An 18,980-nucleotide genomic window follows, 5' to 3' on the forward strand; every position below is an offset into this window, starting at 1 on the left:
AAAATCTCCGCTTGTCTCTGCTCGCTTGTGAATCATTTTCTGCTTGCATGGAACAAAAATGCACTGTTGCCTGGCAACCTCTCAGCCAATAGAATGAAAGTGTTATACTGGGTGCGCTTGTTTCCCTCTAGTGGGTGTCCCTGCATGGCTACCATCGACTGTGACAAAAAATAACCAGTTGCTACAATCTATAGCAGCCACACAGGCACGCCCACTAGAAGAAAACAAACGCACCCAGTATAACACTTGCATTCTATTGGCTGAGAGGTTGCCAGGCGACGGTGCATTTTTGTTCCAACCGAGCAGAAAATGTTTTTTCGCAAGCGAGCAGAGAGGTTTGCAAATGGAGATTTGATCCGAGAGGAGAAAAGTTTTGAGCGCAAGGAGAAAAGTTTGAGAAAGTTTAACAGTCTTTTGAGGAATAGATGAGCAAAGTTTGTGTGAAGAAATATCCGAGTTAGTCATGTTCAGAGTCATTCCACTTTTCCTAACGTACTTGGAAAACTTCTTGAATTCAAACGTTATATTTCAGTAAACATAGGCTAAAGTGGTAATGCAGAATCTCCAACAAACAGGAAATGAACAACAAATGGCATAAACGTAAACTAAAAAAAAGGTTTTTCTCCACCAATTGATTGGTTCTGATTGAAGATTGGTAGATAAAATATTGAAATAAATGCATCATAACTAACAGCATTTTTATGAGTCTATAAGTGAATCAACATACAAAATGTTTGGCACTTTCTTTAGAATTTAGCAGAAGCCTGATACATTTCTGCAGAAACAGGAATATTCTACCCCTTAATTAGCTGTTGAACTTGAAACTAGAACCTCACTAATTGAATAAGCACACTTATTTTATGCTTTATATTCAATGTTTTTAATGCTAGATTGAAGCAACATTCATCTTAGATTTCCAGACTGTAATCTTGTCTTTAGTAAGTGTTGCACACCTTCATCCTGCAAGCTAAAAATAATGATCCATCCTGTTAGATGATGTGTGTTTTCTGCAGCTGCTGAGTAAGAATCAGTTTGCAGTGAGCTGAGTAAAGGTTGCTTAAATTAAAAGAGTAAATATTTGCACATTGGAGCATCTGTGCAGAATAAAAGAGTTATAGGGAATCAGTTTGGAATATTTGTAGAGTTAAATAATCTTTCTTGAAAATCAAGTCCAAAGTAAATTACTACAGCCAATTTTTCAATTTGGATATAAGGTAAGACTTCAGTGTTTTCTTAAGATAAAACACTTGTATTGTTTTAAGTGGGTCCAAATGTGCCTACAGTTCGACTTAAGCTGCAAACCATTAGCTCTTACTCTTTGGTCCAAAGCCGGAAAAACATTCAGCTTCAAACAAGAGAAAAAAAAAAAGCTGCAAATAAATGTTTTCCTCTGAATTCAGGAGTCTCCGTGTTGCATCCTAGCAGCTATTTTTACCCTTTGTGTTGTTTGTGTTTACTTTTCTAAGCATGCATTAAAGTTTAGGTCGCTGATTTCAGACATTTATGTATAAATAAATACTGTTTCACATCCTGTGTACAACAAAACAAGTTTTTAGGATCCAACACTGACTCAGTAATGTCAGCACTGTTTAGTTATGAGTCAAGCATTCTTTCTTCCCTTTAAAAAGTTTTCTTTTTCTAAATAAGCCTTTATTTTATACCTTTTTTTCCCTCATTTCCCACACTTGCAGCAAAAGGTTCAGGGAGAGTTTTTTTTTTTCGTTGTCAGCATCTAGTGTGACAGTACCACAGGGTAAAAACTAAAAAGGACACAAATGCTGTGAGCCAATTTCACACAAAACAACCCCATCAAAGTCAGAGTTAGAAAAGGTGCAGGCGTGAAATCCAAGCAGGAGCGCCGCAGTGCGAGAAACGCTTCGAATTGAAGCTCTATTCTAACGCTTTTGCATCAAAAATGTTAGAAATTTCTCTAAAAGTGAACAAAATAACTGATCGACATCATCAGATAATGCATGCAAAAGTATTTCTGATCAACATCTTTGCTCAGATGTTGTTAGAAGTTTATTTTATCGTCACATAATAACTGCAAACACTTGTTTTTCCTGCACTGTCTGCCCTGGATTTAAACGTTTCGCACCAAATCCCACAAACCGTTGTCACGTCTCCTTTCTTTTTTTGCTTTACTCCACTGTGCCGCCCCCCCCTCCCCTACTTGCAGTAACTATGAGTCATCCTCTGTATTAGCGGATAAGATGGTATTAGAAAAGCCAGGCACCAAAGGGCACGATCTGCTCATTTATCATGCATACTGTTACATCAGTCTATCTTCACCCATTTGATCCAGTTAATTAGACCATATTGAAAAGCCTATTGTGCCTCCAATAGTGAACAATTAGCCGGCTCCGCTGTACAGGAATGGTAGTCACAGCTGATAAACACTCAACAATTAAGCCAGAATACCCGAGAGGTTGCACCCAATTTCTGGTGTGAGTGTTTTTTTTTGTTTGTTTCAGTTAAAGCAGATATAATCTCAGTGTGTGTGTGTGTGTGTGTGTGTGTGTGTGTGTGTGTGTGTGTGTGTGTGTGTGTGTGTGTGTGTGTGTGTGTGTGTGTGTGTGCGTGTGTGTGTGTGTGCGTGTGTGTGTGGCTTACAAGAGCACACACAATAAATAATAAAGCTGAGCTGGATTTATATTGAGGTTAAAAGCTGACCTACTATAAAAAATAAAAAAAACAGACACCATAAATACATTTTCTGAAGTGGTGAGGTGAATAATTAATGAGCAAAATTTGACGAATCCATTTCCTGCTTCATGGTACGCATGAACATATCTGTATTTACCATGAGAACCCTTCAACGTCCCACTTCCTGTTGGTTAGACCCCCTCCCCACCCAACTGTAGTCTTCCTGGCCCGGGATGTGCATCAGTAGCCCTGAAATATTTATTAGTCTCCTCCACTTCTCTCTGTGGTCGGGGGAAACAGGACCACAGAGCGAACCTGCCTCACTTAGTGAAGCATTCAGAGAGGTTTGAAGTGAAAACGGGCTGAATGACTGAGAAAAAAGCATGATGAGACTGTGAATCTCCGGGGATTTCAGGAGGAAGGAAAGTGGAATCACAGGCATGTCTGGCTGAGGTCTGGAGCCGAGCATCAGGAACCGCTCCAAACTTTGGATGGAGATGAATGAAGTGAGGATAAGCAGAGATTCTACTTCAAAGCAGAGAGAAAACTATTAAAACAGGATGCAGGGGTATAACACACAACAATGCGCAAAATTCAATCAATTCAAAATACTTTAAAATAATAATAATAAAAATAGGTAAGCAGGGTTTGCCCTAGTGTATTACAAGCCTGGTGGGCCACCAGGCTTTGCTTGTGTCCCCACCAGGCGAAGCATTGCTTATTTAGTTAAGTCTTTTTAAAATGTTTGCATTTTTTAAGACTTTATTGTTGGTGTTCAGGTATTACTCTTCCAACCTTTCAATAATACATAATTATCAAGTGATATTTTCAAATTTCCTGTCAAATTTAAACATTTTTTTAACTCAAAAACACGATGGGCTGCTGACTGAATGACTGCTGAGCGCCCCAACCACCAGGGCTTAGCACGTTTTCTGGGGGAAACCTTGGGTAAGGTCATTTTATTTATATGAATTAGAAGGAAATACAAACAAAACAACAAAACCAAAAGAAAGAAAAAAGTAAAAGTATAAAACTTGGTAGTCCATAATTTATAAACTAGTAAGAGTTTCTCTGGATTCTTGTTCTGATAAAACTAAATGTTGGTTCCAGTTGTTCTGGGTTGAGTTCTAGATTTGTACAAAGCTAAATGTTGGTTCTACATGTTTGATTCTTGTTCAGGGTTGTTAAGTAGATGGTACTATCTAAGTTCATTCTACATTTGTAAACTAATAAGAGTTTTGCTCTGATATTAAAAGTATAAAGTTAAATGTTGGTCTAAAGTAATAAGTACTCCAAAATTTATAAAAGTAGCTAAAATAGCTCAAACTAAGTTTCTTCAAAGAGTTTCTGTAGCTGGTGATCTCTTGTAGCAGTCTGCGTTACAGTGGATCTGAAACAAGCTTCTGACCGAAGGCACTCTGGTTGTTCAAAGTTATAAAATACATAAAATACAACTTAATTTTAAATATTAGGAACTCCTCACTCATGCTGAAAACAGAGTCTGCTTCAGTCAGTAACACCATTCCCACTGAAGAGTGTTGTTGTTCCTGCAACATGATTTGTTTCATTCACTTTAAAGATTGGATTTTGAATTTACGTCTCAGAGTTTAGAGATCAGATTTGATCAATACGAAACGTGACCGATTCTGATCCATTCATGCTTTAATACAACATGGAAAACTACATTTGCATCTGACTTTAGCAGTGTTTTCACACGATAGTCCAGTAGAGTTGTAACATTTGTTACATTTTCACCTACACTAAGTCAAACAAACCAAACTCTTTGAAACACCTGTTCCCCGCCTCGCCTGTGGGGGCGCTGCACTAAGAACTGCTGAAAGAAACGACACAAAAACCTGAAAGAAAACAAAAACACAACTTCTTTGCAAACAAAAATAGTGGCGTAGGATTTTTTTTTTTGTCTTTGGCAAAAGACTACAAGCTATTTTTTTCACAACCGCTTGGCTGTATTTACCCAGAATGCCCTGCACGCACTATGGCCCTCTTCCTCCTCTTTAGGTCCACTTGGCGTTCACATATTCATTTGAACTGCACCAGAGTTCACCTCTACCAGGCTGAAACCTGGGTTTTTAGGGGGACCAGAGTTTGCTTTTTTGGTCCATACCTTCTCAAATACACCAAACTTTCTACAAAAACAAACTAAAGTTCAATTAAAGTTTGAATTTAGTCTAAAGAAAGAGTCCCAAACATAAATCTTTAAGCCAAACCTTCACTTCTGCATCATGCGATTCGTTCTCCACTTGAAGTAGAGATAGATGGCACTTAACTACACAGACTTTACTTTGTAGATTCTTATTTAACCATAAATGTTTACTATCCAACACAAACCTTCCCTCTTCCCTTTTCATAAATTTGGGAAAATTTTAAAACACCTGTTTCAAATTTGGAGAAGGTCAACCAATGAAGTGGGACGTTGATTAAACACAGTAAAGTTTAAAATAAACGGAAAAAAAATTCAGCTGTCAAACATCTTTTCAAATGTTGATAATTTATCCTCCCTAAACAAAAGGTCACCAGTTTATGTGGGAGGGAAATGTGGGACATTTTGTGGAGGGGCAGAAATTTCCAGCGTCACTAAAAGCTCCCACTCAAAAGAGCTGATTGTGAAGATCATTGAGCAGTTTCAAGGACATCCACCGCTACATTATTAATGACACTAATGGGACCAAAAAAACGTGAGGGGGGCTGAAGTGGCACATTCAAAGTGCAACAAGCCCCCCACTCACATCTCACTTTCCCATCAACCAACTTCGTGACTCTAAATACTCGTTTCATCGCTCAGCTGGGGACAATTAGAAAGAATCTCATATTTTATTTAAGAAAGGCACTCCCCGTTTTTGTCTTGATGGCCTTTAACTTTCTCCTTTTAGCTCTGGATAAAAGTGCTGACGCATAAATTGGGTCCGCGGCACACCTCCTCTGTGGCTGCATATGGTCACGTTTATAAATGTTTACACGCAGGCACTGTGAAGAGAGGGCCCATGCATACGAGCTGAAATGAGCGAGGAAGCAGCCTGCATGCTGCGGGATAATTGATATGAATGAGAAAAGGAGCTTTACTGGTTCAGCTTGACTGCAAAGGAAACAAAAGCCTTCAAGCTCAACTAATTCAAATAATCGTTTACCTTGGAGTTCTGTTGTTTATCTGGAACTCGGTCACTGTCGCTCTCCTCATGCTAACAGGAGCGAGAGGAGACGCCAGATACAAAAAAAAAAACTTGTCATTTTATTGTATAACTTTTAAAGATACGGCGCCGCCGTCAATCATAACGACAGTCGGTGTAAACGCGGATTTATTTGCAGCTCACACTTTATACAAGGTAAGAAGACCAACGTTCATATACTCTATAAGTTAGTATGATTAGAAAGATATTACAATATGGCGAAGGTACGTGTCTAACGGTTAGTAACCATGGAGACAACCCAGCACCGTCATGTAGCCTAGCATGTATGGAAAAAACTGGTTAGCATCTCGTCTTCTGTACGTTTTTAATGCTGCTCCGGTTTAAGGGGAAACGCTGTTTATGACATAATGACATAAATCATGTGATGGTAGGAGTCGGTTTCTAAGCTAGCCGTTTCCAATTTTTTTTTTAAATACGGCCGCCTATGAGCCCCAATCAGGTGTGTCACGTTAACAGACAAATTAGCTGGACTTGAACAAATGTAAGTCATGAATAAACTGGCAAAAACAACTTTGGAAAACAATTTCAGTTGCTCTGTCCCTCACTGCTAACCTCCATCGTGGCGCCTTGAATGATTAAGTGACGTAGTTACAAAAGGTCAATATTTGACGGTACGTAGGGAGCAGCGCTCACAGGAGTCTCCAGTTAATCTATTTTACTTGACCCTTCCTCCTGCAGCCGTCAGCACTTTGATTACTAAATTATGTTTTTTAGATTAGGTTTGGACTTTGAGCTCCAGACCACCCTCGGAGACCGTTTCCGATTATGTCGCCGTCAAGCTGCCTCGAGATTCATTCGAGCAAATCTGCTGGTTGCTTGCACATCGTCCCCTCTCCTCCATACCTGTCTCCCTATCGTTACCCCCATCTGCTCCTCTCTGTCTGCCTGTATAATGTGACAGGGCTCGGCTGCACCGCTGTTTACAAGGTGTTTAAAACTTCAGCCGCTGCCAACGCTGAGTTGCCAGGGAGGTTTAGAAGGAAAAAGAGGAGTGCTGGGACATTGCTGCGGGGGTTTTCACACTGACAATACGCGGTTGCTCAACACGACAAACCCTTAAGCAGTTCTCATGAAGAAAAAAAAAGAAAGCAGCACACTCTGGAACATATGGAGAGGCAGATAAGAGTTGTGCAAACGTCCCACACGTCAACGCATGTGGTTTCATTTGCGGTTCAGTAAATCTTGATGATTTATGTCATTGCAACCCAAACAATACGATTCCAACCAGAGTAAACGTAGCAGAATCCTTGTTTTGTAACTTTGAAAATCAAACCCTGGTGTTAATTAAGCGGTTTAAGAAGCAGCTTTTACATTCATTCCTGTTTCATGGTGTCATGCTGTGAAACTTTCATGGTGTACGGATCGTCTTAGGGATCAAAGTGTGCTCCTTTCTGAACCGCAGCTTTCACAAGGTGACCGCTCTCGTGTTTGGCACGTCACAGAAAAGCAAAACGCAATTGAAGCTGCTTGTGTAATGAATCTGAGCTGCAGGTTTTTCTGTTTTTTTAAATCTCCCTCCCATCAGCCCCTCACGCATCTTTTTCAACCACCAAGGCGTGCTCGTATGGCACATAAACACTTTCTCTCACTGTATGCATAATTCAGCAGGCATCCAATTATATCTGAAAATAATTCTATATGAACATGTAATATTAATAGAATACGCAGCGCCCTGAGGAACTCTTCAGCGTCAGACCCAAGCTAACTTGAGGTCATCACTTCCTCAGTGATGAACTCTCCTAAATCCTCCTGTTGCCAAATGTTCCTGGAGAGCAAATCTGAAGTGTGTGAAGTAATTGAAAAGCAGCAGGCAATTAGTCGCAACAGCTTTTACCCCTTTTTATTCAGCGTGCCTCTTCACATCTCAGCTGTTTTCTAGAGTCGTTATTGCTCACAGTCCTTCCAAAAATCGATGGAAGGTGAAGACGTTGTGGACACATTGTCAACTTTTTATTTTAGTTATAAACGTTGCCAAGAAGGCAGCATGGTGGCACAGCATTGGAAACTGAAATAACAACATACTTAACATGCTATTTGCTAGCAGGAATGCTGATTGACTGTAAATAATGGAGACTTCTTGGTCGTTTTCCGCTGTACAACTAAGTCAGAAGCAACTTTTTCAATAAAATCCTCTAGTTGAGATGTAAATAAAATATGTTTAGTCTCTCAACAGACTACTCATTATCTGGAATCTTAACCAGAAGTAGAAATATATGTTTTTATGTTTGTTTAGATCCCCATTAGCCGTTGCCGTGACGATGGTTACACTTCCTGGCATCCACATCATAAAAAAAACAATTACAATTACAAGAGCTACTTAATATGACAGTAAAAATATAGTATATTAATTCATAAATGTAACATTTATAATTCTTAATCAAAATTGTACTTATTATAATTATTATTCTGCCATATTATGGCAAATTTAATCCTAAGTAACATCTCTAACACTTTAGTTATTGTGGAGGACAGAAACAAAACTAACCATGTTATTCTTGTTTAAGCCAAGAATAAAACACAGCTGGTTTTTACAGGAAGTTAGAAAAGTAGCATGTAAGATTATAAACGATGAAACGACAAACAATAATTTCTGACTTTGTTGAGCAGTTTTCAAAACTGGAATTGTTGATGATGTTTATTTATTAGTGATTAATATTCATCACTATAAAAATTTTGGAAGGTGTCATATGTTGATGGTGTGTGTTCAAAGTGAATGCATTAACGCCTCAACCATTCTCATTTAGTCTATAAACTCAAAAACAGATTTTAGCCAAAGATTATGAAAAACATACTTACCAGTGAAATTAGTTAGTGATGTAAGAAGTTTTGCCTCAATACATTTTTGATGTATTAAGTCATCAAAACGTTAAATATCAAAGCAAAACATTCTGGAAAATGGTTAAAGATATTTACTTATCACCAATAAGAATTGTTTAAAGTTGTGATTACTTCCTAATATATACTGAACCCATTCATTTGAATTATTCTATCACAATTTGTGCTTTTAAAAATAGCTTTTTAGTGCAAATTACTTCTGCTACATTACATTTTCATGAGCACAGATTTAACTACATTCCCATTGTCTCATTTCTAATTTCAGAATTCAATAAAACATTTTTTTTACTGCGGTATATTAGGTTAGATTTTACTGAAATATTCCTTATAGTCCACTCTACAGTAACTCGTGATCAGAACTGATAAAACTGGATTGTAATACAGCTTCCAGGCATGCTGAAGCTCTTGCTAAGCAGACATGATAGTCATGTTTTCAAGCTTTACAAGTCATTCAAGTGAGCAGCTCAGGATCTCTGATTCTTTTGAGCCAGATCTGATCCAAATCTGCAGAACAGCAAAATGAGTAAGATTTACAGCAAGAGGGCGTAACTGTCTTTAAAATGTAGCAATGTTTAATTCTAGGTTAAGTCTGAGTATTTGCACAGGCTGGATTTTACTTGTTGTGTTTGACTGAGGCTGTAGACGTTTACTCAGTGCAGCACAAACACATGCAGATCGATATCATAATTAGGAACCCGAGGCTTTTGACTCGCTAGCCGACAAGAGCACCTTTCTTGTCCTGCAGCGCAAATCACTGAGAGCCCTGTGGATCAATGTGTCCTTCCTGCTAATGAATGTGCAGTAAACATGATTAATGCCATTAGATTCACTGTTTATCTGTTTTATCTTCTCATATTCCATTGGCTCTTCTTGCTTTTCCTCTGACTCACTTGCCTGGTTTCATCTTCTGACCTGCAGGTGAGACCTACTCGGAGAACTACAGCCACACGGAGAAGTGCAAGCCGTGCACCCAGTGTACCGGCCTGATGCGGATGGAGACTCCCTGCACCGACTCCAACGACGCCAAATGCGTCTGCAAGTACAACTTCTACTTCAACAGCGTCTCTGGACGATGTGAGCCGTGCACTGTGTGCCCGCTGGGACAGGGTGTTTACTCGCACTGCGATGCTTACCACGACACCATATGTGAGGAGTGCGTGGACGAGACGTTTTCTGACCGGGAGAGCTACCTGGAACCCTGTTTACCCTGCACCATCTGTGAGGAAGACATCGAGACTCAGCTGGCTGAGTGCACGCCCATCAGTGACTCCGTCTGCCACAGTAAGCCTGCTGCTTGAATTTCTGACTCCAAGCTTCTCTCATACCAATATTGACAAATCCTTCATGCATGTGTGACATGCAGTTGCATCAGTTTTTGAGTTAGTAAGCTTTAGAAGTGATTTAATTCTCAATTTTTGAGGGGGAGCGATGTTATGGCTGTTCAAAAGACTGGGCTGGTTTTTGAATTAGTCATTTTTAGGAAAGAACCCTAAAAAAATAATCGGTAGCTGTTTTTCCACTACAAATGTGTGCAAAACTTTGATATTCCACTAATGTTGAAAAAAACACAATTTCATAATCGAGATGTTTCCATTAAGTAGGAAACACAAATTAAAATCACACGTAAATAAATTTGTTCGCACGATAAGTCGTTAAAAAATGTGCTGCTCTGTCATCTTCCACCTACTTCCTGTCGTCTTCTTCGTCTTTTCCGGCAGTAGTAATGTCCAGTTGTTGATCCTGACTCATGTGATGCAAAAAAGTGTTTACATTACAGTTTTGCAAAATACACACATTTCGATACAGCCAAAACAAACCCAACACCTCATCAAAAAATGTTTGTGTTTCCGTTTAGCAATTTTATTTTCATAATCCCTATTTGTGCAATTTTAAGACAAATGGAAACCCATCTGCTGCTTGGAACGACAGGGAATGAAAGGATAATATTTGTGTCAGAATCAGCATTCTGAAGTGACTTTTTGACCTGGATTCAGTTTATAGTTTTTGCCATCAGCGATGTGCTTCCAGATGCTGCTATGTGGTTTTGGCTCAGCCTCTCACTGAGAATGAATCAAGGTCTGAGAATGCATCTGATTCGGTCTAAAAGACAAGATAAAATCCCAAATAATGACACAACCCACAACACAGTCAGAACCGTTTGCACTCTTTACTTAAGTTAGTTTCCTGGGGATGCATTCAGGTCTTTTTCTCATTTCAGTTAAAGAAATCTCCTCCAGTCTAACTGCTGAATATTATTTGGTCTGACCTGAGCAGGCGGTTAGTCTTCAACACAAACTAGGCATGACTGCACCTTCGCCCAAACACACGAGACGTTTCCAGCCCACAAAGTGCCGTAAGTTATTTCAGATCGGCGTTGGAAGCCTCATATAATTCTCAATCACACTTGAACAAAACCAGCAGGGGCGACCCGCACATGCGTCTGCGTGAACACGCATGGTGAAAGGTCGGGCTTGGTCAGCTGGAAGTTGAAAGTTTTAGCATTAAAAGGTCAAAGACTGCAGCAGTGTCAACAGAGAGACGATCAATAACCTGCACGCCCACAAAAACACTGCCAAGCTTTTTGTCCAGCAGTAAAGGTGGCTTGCAAACCCAGGAAGCTGTAAATTCACACGGGTCAGGCGAGGTGGGGAATTGACCTCGGCGTTGTCTTGGGTGGCAGTGCTGACTTCTTGGAAGAAAAAAAACTGTAAAAAAAGATAACTCCCTCTTGCTGAAAGTTTCATAGACTGTATGGTTGCTTTCAGCTCTGAGAAGGTTAGAAAGCTAGAACATCTTTTAACACTTCATTGTTAACGTGCAAAGGGCCAAACTGCAAAAACACTAAATGTTACCAAGCAGTTTCCATCTGGTTTCTAGTCCAAATATCTCAGTTCACTTGAAATAAGACCAAACTAACTTACAAACAACTTTTCAGCCAGATATAGGAGCTTTAATATTGATTTTAAAAAAAAGTAATAGTTCAGATTATTTCACTTGGAAAAATGTGTTTTCTTCCATCAATATTAAGGAATTAAACTCCTGTTTCTCGCTGAAACTTTGTTAGTGTCTTATTTCAAGTTTACTAAGATAACTGCATTAGAAATGAGACAAAAATACTTTGTGTTTTTGCAGGGCACATAAATGGTTTAAATTCCCCCTTTAATCAACTGTAACGACACTGAATGTGTAGAAATGGAGCGTTGAATGATAAGATCTGGACGTGTTGATGTTGTGGAGGAAGAGCAAATACATTTTCGTCCAGTCTGCACCAATATTTACCTTTATGCAAACTCCAATTCTCTCTCCGCTGCATTTTACGTTGCATGCCACCAGATTCCAGAGATACAGCCAAACCGGCTTACAAAATATCGATGTACATTAGCTACAATGCAGCCTTTTGCTGCCCATTTATCGCCCACCCAGGCTGCTCAACTTTGACCTGCCTGATGGCACGATAGCAGCCATAATGGTAGATGCTAGAGATGGCATCATAAGTGACCTTATGAAAGGAAAGTCCTGTTAAACAGCGAGTTCGTTCCTGTGGGGATAATGGCTGCAGACACACACGCTGTGATGGTGTTACCAAACCTTCATGGTGGTCCTTGATAAAGATTTTTTCCTGCAGCGAACATAAAAATAAGTTACCCATCTGGGGACTCACTTCCTGTTTCTGAATCCATTTAAACACACGAGAAGTACTTTTAATTTCGCCTCGGAGTCTTTCTTGAACTTTGCACACACTGTGGTGAAGATGCGAATCCCAAAAAAAGTCCCTACTTCACATCCAGCTGTCAGCGAGTGTCAGTTACACAAAGCAGCGTCAGAGACAGAGAAAGAGAAAGAGGCCGGGATGAAAACAGACGGAGAGCTTCAGCATATGTGCTGTGCTGGTGTTCTACGGTGAACGGGGTCGATATGAGTTCTGGGATTTCTTCTGCTCGCGCTCAGGTTTCGCTGAGTGACCTCTGAGCGTGCACAAACACACACACACACACACACACACACACACACGCACGCACGCACACACACACACACACACATGACTTTAGGACACACACATTCGCGCTCTCTCTCTTGTACAAGATTTAGACTCTTTATGAGCGTTCGGAATCAATAGAGCTGATAGAGATGTGGACTTAGAATTTTATCGCGATATTTCGTGGTGCTATTGTGATAACGATAAAGGCTATGATTAAAAAAAGATTTATTACTTAATTTTTAGGTAATAAATAGTTTTGCAGGATGGTTACTGCATGGCATAGCATTTAACAAACACAAATCTTATCTGCAATAAGCTTTTACATCACTAAGCAGTACACAGTAAGTGCATTTAATCATATTTTTTAATTTGCCTCGTGGAACTAAAAGTGGAGAAAATACTAAAATAACATTTTTGATCATACCGTTTTGTTTTCATTGCAGAAACATAAAATCTTACCCAGTATTTTGTCTCCTTTCTTTAATTTTGTCTAATTTTAAGTATACTAACTTAAAAGTAACTTTTCAGCAAGATATAGGAGCTTGATTTAAGTAAATAGTTCCTTATTGATTATTTTTTTTGAGTTTCACTTTAATTCATGTAAAGCACTTTGAATTGCCTTGTTGCTGAAAATGTGCTATATAAATAAAATTACCTAACTTTACCTTAATATTGATTAAAAAAGTACTAGTTCTAATGGCACATTTGTAAACTTACAGCATGTGAAAAATGTCTTGCTATAAGTGAAAAAAATTCAGCCAATGGAGCTAGTAAGTTTTTAATCAATATTAAGGGATTATTGACTTAAAATTATTTCCTATATCTTGCTGAAAAGTTAGTTTTGTCTTATTTAAAGTGCACCGAGATATTTGCACTAAAACTATAGCAAAAATACTTGGTAAGATTTTGTGTTTTTCCAGAATTTTACCATAACAATAAATCAAAAATTCTTCTTAGTTTTTTCACAGCTAATAGCTGAAAAACAATTCAAAGAGCGCGCGCGCTCTTCTCTTCCTCCTGCCAAGTGTAATTCCACTGCTGCATTTTTCATTAAACCCCGGGTGTTGCACACATGTGGACCTTTTTTTGATCTGCGAACCGGCATTCGCCTCGCGCAGTTCAGCGGAACATCTTGGTGCTGTTCAGTTTGGAAAGTTTCAGCCTGCGCTGGAGTGTTTGTCCTGAGGAGAAGGGAAGATTGAACACACAGATAACGCCAGACTTCTCTCTTTATTAGAGAGTCCATCACCTCCCGTCTCTTCCCACAGTGGCCCTCGAGTGGACAGGCGAGTGGAGTGATGGAAGCTGTCCAGTGTGCATTCAGTGTCTTTGCCGCTGCAGTATAATTACTCCTTCTAATCAGAGCACTTTACAGCAGCTTCTCTGTTCGTCTGCACCCCCGCCCCGCTCTCTTCCAACACTCTGCCTCTCTGTCTGCCCTCCCCTCCACTCTTTCTATTAACGCTCCCAAACAGAAGACAGAGCGCTCACTTGAATAATTTGTAGCATGAGTGTATATGTGTGTGTGTGTGCGTGTGTGTGTGTGTGTGTGTGTGTGTATGCGTGTGTGTGTGTGTGTGATGCATGCACGCCAGGCAGTTGTGATAGAGGCTCAGCTGAGACAGAAGGAGAGTGTTTGGCGGCTGATAAAGAGGTCTTTGTACATTTTGCAGAGCCTGATAGTTGCTCATCTCCACCCTGAACTGGCAGAAGCCGAGACATCAACCTCTACAAAAGACCCTGGGGTTAAATTCACCATAAAGACCTCAGTGGCTCGTAAAAATTAAATCATTTTCCTCCTCGCTCTTGTGTCCACACCCCGGTAATAAACACATCCCCGACACAGCCCCACTCTCATAAAAATCCCAGGCTAGTTTTATTCCATTTCATGAGCGTTTTAAACCCGCCGAAGCCAAACTGGGATTGTTAAAGGTTCAGTTGCACCTTTCAGCCCCCTGTTGGGCCTCGGGGCTGCACTCCGGTCTGCGGCCAGCCGGGTTCAAGTCTGCAGAACGGAGAAATGTAAAAATAAGAGAGCAGCTATAAAGACGCAGCGCTCTCACCTTCAATCCTATGTGACACATGCTGTGAGAAGATCAGTGGTTTTGGTCAAAATGATACAATTTAGTCCTGAGGTCCAGTAATCTCTACAGTTTTCTTTATACAGGCGATGCTTCTATTTTTGGGTTAAAGCTAAAGTATGTAAACTTTTTACATAAATTATTTTATTATTATGATGTACGTTAGCTGGAGATAGGCACTAGCAACCCTCCTGACCCCACTAAGGGACAAGGGTGTAAAGAAAATGGATGGCTGGATGGATGTTGTGACAGTAAGACAGATAAACTGTGAAATAAATCTTCTGCCTTCTCCCAGTGCTCCCAGTAATAACTGCAGAAATACACCAGCAAGTCAGAAACAACAAATCGAAGCCAGGAGAAGGGTCTTAGTGCTGTCAATCACTCTTGTGCTCACCTGCTCTTTGCTAAGTTACAGCTGGTTCACCACAACACAGACTGCCACAGATGCTAATCCCAGTTAGCATATCGATTAAGGATGGCAGATAGTTTTCCTTTAGCAATAATTTGTTTTTCCCAACACATTTAGCAACACGTACACAATGGTGATCGACAGCACTAAGATACTACTCCTGGCTCTGATTAGTTGTTTTTGACTGGGATTGTTGCATTTTAGCAAAACGGTAGGATGTGGAGGACCTCAATTTATTCTCACACATCGTTTCTTCCATACGGTCATAATATGGTGAGAGTTTTAATAAATATGGAAAATATGTTTTTTTTAATCTTGCATTCTGCAGCTTTAAAGGCAACTAATAAACAATTTAAAAAAATTATACAATGTTTTACAGTCGACACAAACGTTGTGGGTTCGAGGTTTTTCTGTTTTATTGCTAATCTATATAGTTTAAACTTAATGGTAGCATGTCTGGGAAGCCATGGGCCGACAAACGGCTCATTAATAATTTAATTCACATATAATTTAAAAACTATTCCACCCAAACCAAACCACAAATATGACAGAGAAGTAGATTAAGATCAATTTTGTTCATCACTAGCAACAAAAGCATGCTACGCTAATTTAGCCTGTGAACTTTTCCTTTGAAATATTTAAGACAATAAAATTAAATGCTGCTAAACAGAGTGATAAATAGATAAGTAAGATAAAACATAAGTATGAGCATCAAATCTTTAACACAGCATATCTGTGGAAGGGATTCTCGTCGAGTATTTTTGAGAGAGAAGCAGAGGCAGGAACTTCTCACAAACTCTGCATAAAGTTATTCTATCCGCACACCTTCACATCTTTTTTTTTCACACCATCCATTCACAATTTATTCTATTTGCAAGCTCATGTTGCATTGCTAATAGCATTACCCAGCGCGGCATTAGCTGGATGATGTATGGCAGAGCTGAGGAAACCTGACTACATCCGAGGAAAGGTCAAGAAATGCATGTAATACAGACGCCCATGTTTCGACTTCTCTAAACAGTCCCTCCTTTCAGACGGATTCAAATCAATACTGTTGCTGTAAATAGCTCTCTGCATTCTGCATGTTTCTAAGTATGGCATGCACATGTGCTGACTTTCTGCCTTCTGAGAGTTGTTTTCCACCGTTCAGGAAACCAAACCACCTTGTGCAGGTCGTCCCATCACCGCTGCACTGACAGACTTCTCGATATGCACACTTAATTACAAACAGAAACTTTATGTCTACGTAAGCTGCCCATTAGGATCCCATTGGACTATTTAATGCAGAACCGTTTGTAAATTATGCAGCGAATCAATGTGGAGGAGCTTTACAGTCTGTCATGTCAGTAAAAACAGAGAATAAGTGCAGCCAGTATCTGTAATGGTCCACTAATATTCTTATGCGCCACGTCGGTCTTCAAAGTAATCAATTATATAACATTAACAATCTTTAAGTGGATGTTTTTTCATGAGATGGTCCACTAAGTCAATATACAAAGATGATGGGACTTTAATTTCTGCTGCTGTTACCTCGCGCTACTGGTAGAGGAATATGTAAAGTACTTGGTTGATTCCTACTTATTTCGGGTCAACGTCAATAAAAACTGTTTATTCAGGAAAAAAAAAAAAAAACAGGATATTGTTTCTCGAAATGCATTTCTGTTCAATTATTCAGTGAAAGATTTCAGTTGTTACCAGTGAATAAGAGTGGAAACGCATCTAAAAACAAATAAACCCAAACTACCTAAGCATTGATTATTAGCAATTACCCAAGTAATGATGCTAAAATAAACTGATGGAGATCAACTATTGATCCACACTGTTAAAAAAATGAATATGTTTCACCTTTAAAATCAAGCAAGCTTTAATTTAACTATAATTAGGACTTGGCACATATTTTTAAATGAAGAAAAGTGAATATAAACAGCTGTATGATAGCTATACAACTAATAAAACTATATAATTTGCTTTTATAGCATTCCACATCAAGTAAAAACTACAACTAAATTTGGTAGCACTGAATTTAAAAAGATTTAAATAAAGGAAAGCATTTTCTAATTCTATCCAAATATGATATTTATTTGAACTGTACAGTCGTGTTAAATCAAACATTGAAATTAACAAATAATTTTCATCAAAATGTTGTCTAAATTCAAGCTTCTCCTCTGATCTTGCATGAATTAAAAAATAGAAAGATTTCACAAAAGTAACAAAAATTATTTATTGATTTATGGTGTAAATTTGTTATAAGCAAAGTATCATCAGCATAGAGTTGCTACAAATCATTTTGCTCAAGTTTCTATGGTAAATTACAATTTTGTACAAATTAAGGCATTAGCTGTTTCTTAAATTCTGTCTGTTTTTATTCATTAATGCATTTTTACTTTACATTCTTCAAATATTTTCTATATTTTTAAGTGAGGATTAAAATTTACTGTTAGTCTTTGGTGTGAAACAAGAAGCAGTTTTAGACAATTCAGAAGCTCCCAGTAAAGGACAGAGTTTCTCCAGTGTGGAGGACGTTACTGTCTCATCTTCTGGTGGTTGGAGGTCATAGGTCATATTGTCAGGAGGCTGTAGTGTTACATGCTTCATGGCTTCTGCAACACTGTGCTGATCACTGAGGAACAATTACAACCCACAGTCTGAAATGTCAATAAAAATCTAAAATTGTACCCAGAATTCATCAGAGCTGATAAGGAGAAAGTCAAACTGGAGAAATGTGATCCTTACAGCTAATCCTCTGGAGAACATTGTGACTTATTCTGGATAAGCTTCAGGCTTTCCTGTGATTTCTTTGAGCTATTTCTGCACAGGAAAATAAACATTCGCAAGACGAGATGTTCCAGATTTTATTAAATGTGGTGCTGATTAAAAACCAGGACACACACTGCACTGATATACCTCTGGCTTCATTCAGCTGGAAATGAACTATAACAGCAAAATTATATTAAACTTTTACATGTTTTTTTTTTTTTTTTACCATTTGCACCACTCCCGATCAAAAACCACCAATCAGAGGCAAGAGGAGGGTTTTAGCCCTGCCAATTACTGCTGTGTACTTGCTGCTAAATGTTTTAATGGCAGAGAAACAACTTGCAGTTACAGGAAAATCGTTTATCCACCATCATTGGTGGCCATGCTAACTAGCCCTAGCTAGTTTGTGGCATGTTGTGGTGAACCAGCTGTTGCGTAGCAGAGAGCAAAGGGGAGTGGATGAGCATGAGAGTGACTGAAATTGCTTGTTTGTTGACAAGCTACTCCATCTAAGGTGTTAAATATTAATAACACAAACATAATCATAAGAGATAAAGTTTACATATACCTAAGAGAAATGTAATTCAATATAAGTGAATATGAATAGCATGCAGAAGAGCATGCACATGCAAATATGTTAATCTTAAAATAATCTATAAATTAGTGCAGAGAAAATTAGGTATAGAAGTCTGGAAAAAATTATCAGTTTCTCTGATTAACATTGTTCTTTTATTCTATGAACTACTGACATGTTTTCAAAATTACAAGCAAAAATGTAGTTTTTATTTGCAGAACATGAGAAATGCTCAAAATAACAAAAAAGATGCAGAACTTTCAGACCTCAAATAATGCAACGAAAACAATCATTTTCATTTAGAAACAACAACACTAATGTTTTAACTCAAGAAGAGTTCAGAAATCAATATTTGGTGGAAAAACCAGGTGGTTTTCAGTGCAGTGGGCTCTTCATTTTTTCCACAGCTGTATATATGGTGTGTTTCTGCAGTTTGTACTGGGATCACTGGGAGAAGGTAGAGGAGCTTGGTTTTTTTCTACTGTCACGACAT

General features: G+C 38.8%; 1 protein-coding gene across 1 annotated transcript in view; it reads left to right on the forward strand.

Moving 5' to 3' along the window:
• Window positions 1–18,980, forward strand: part of ngfra (nerve growth factor receptor a (TNFR superfamily, member 16)) — a 40,116-nt gene that overhangs the window by 3,132 nt on the left and 18,004 nt on the right. Inside the window, exon 3 of the mRNA XM_008416290.3 lies at window positions 9,606–9,968. Coding sequence (XP_008414512.1) covers window positions 9,606–9,968 — 363 coding nt within the window. The remainder of the gene's footprint in view (window positions 1–9,605; window positions 9,969–18,980) is intronic.

This window comes from Poecilia reticulata, chromosome 8 (genome assembly GCF_904066995.2).
Source record: "Poecilia reticulata chromosome 8, P_reticulata-male-v2, whole genome shotgun sequence".
Classification (NCBI taxonomy): Eukaryota; Metazoa; Chordata; class Actinopteri; order Cyprinodontiformes; family Poeciliidae; genus Poecilia; species Poecilia reticulata.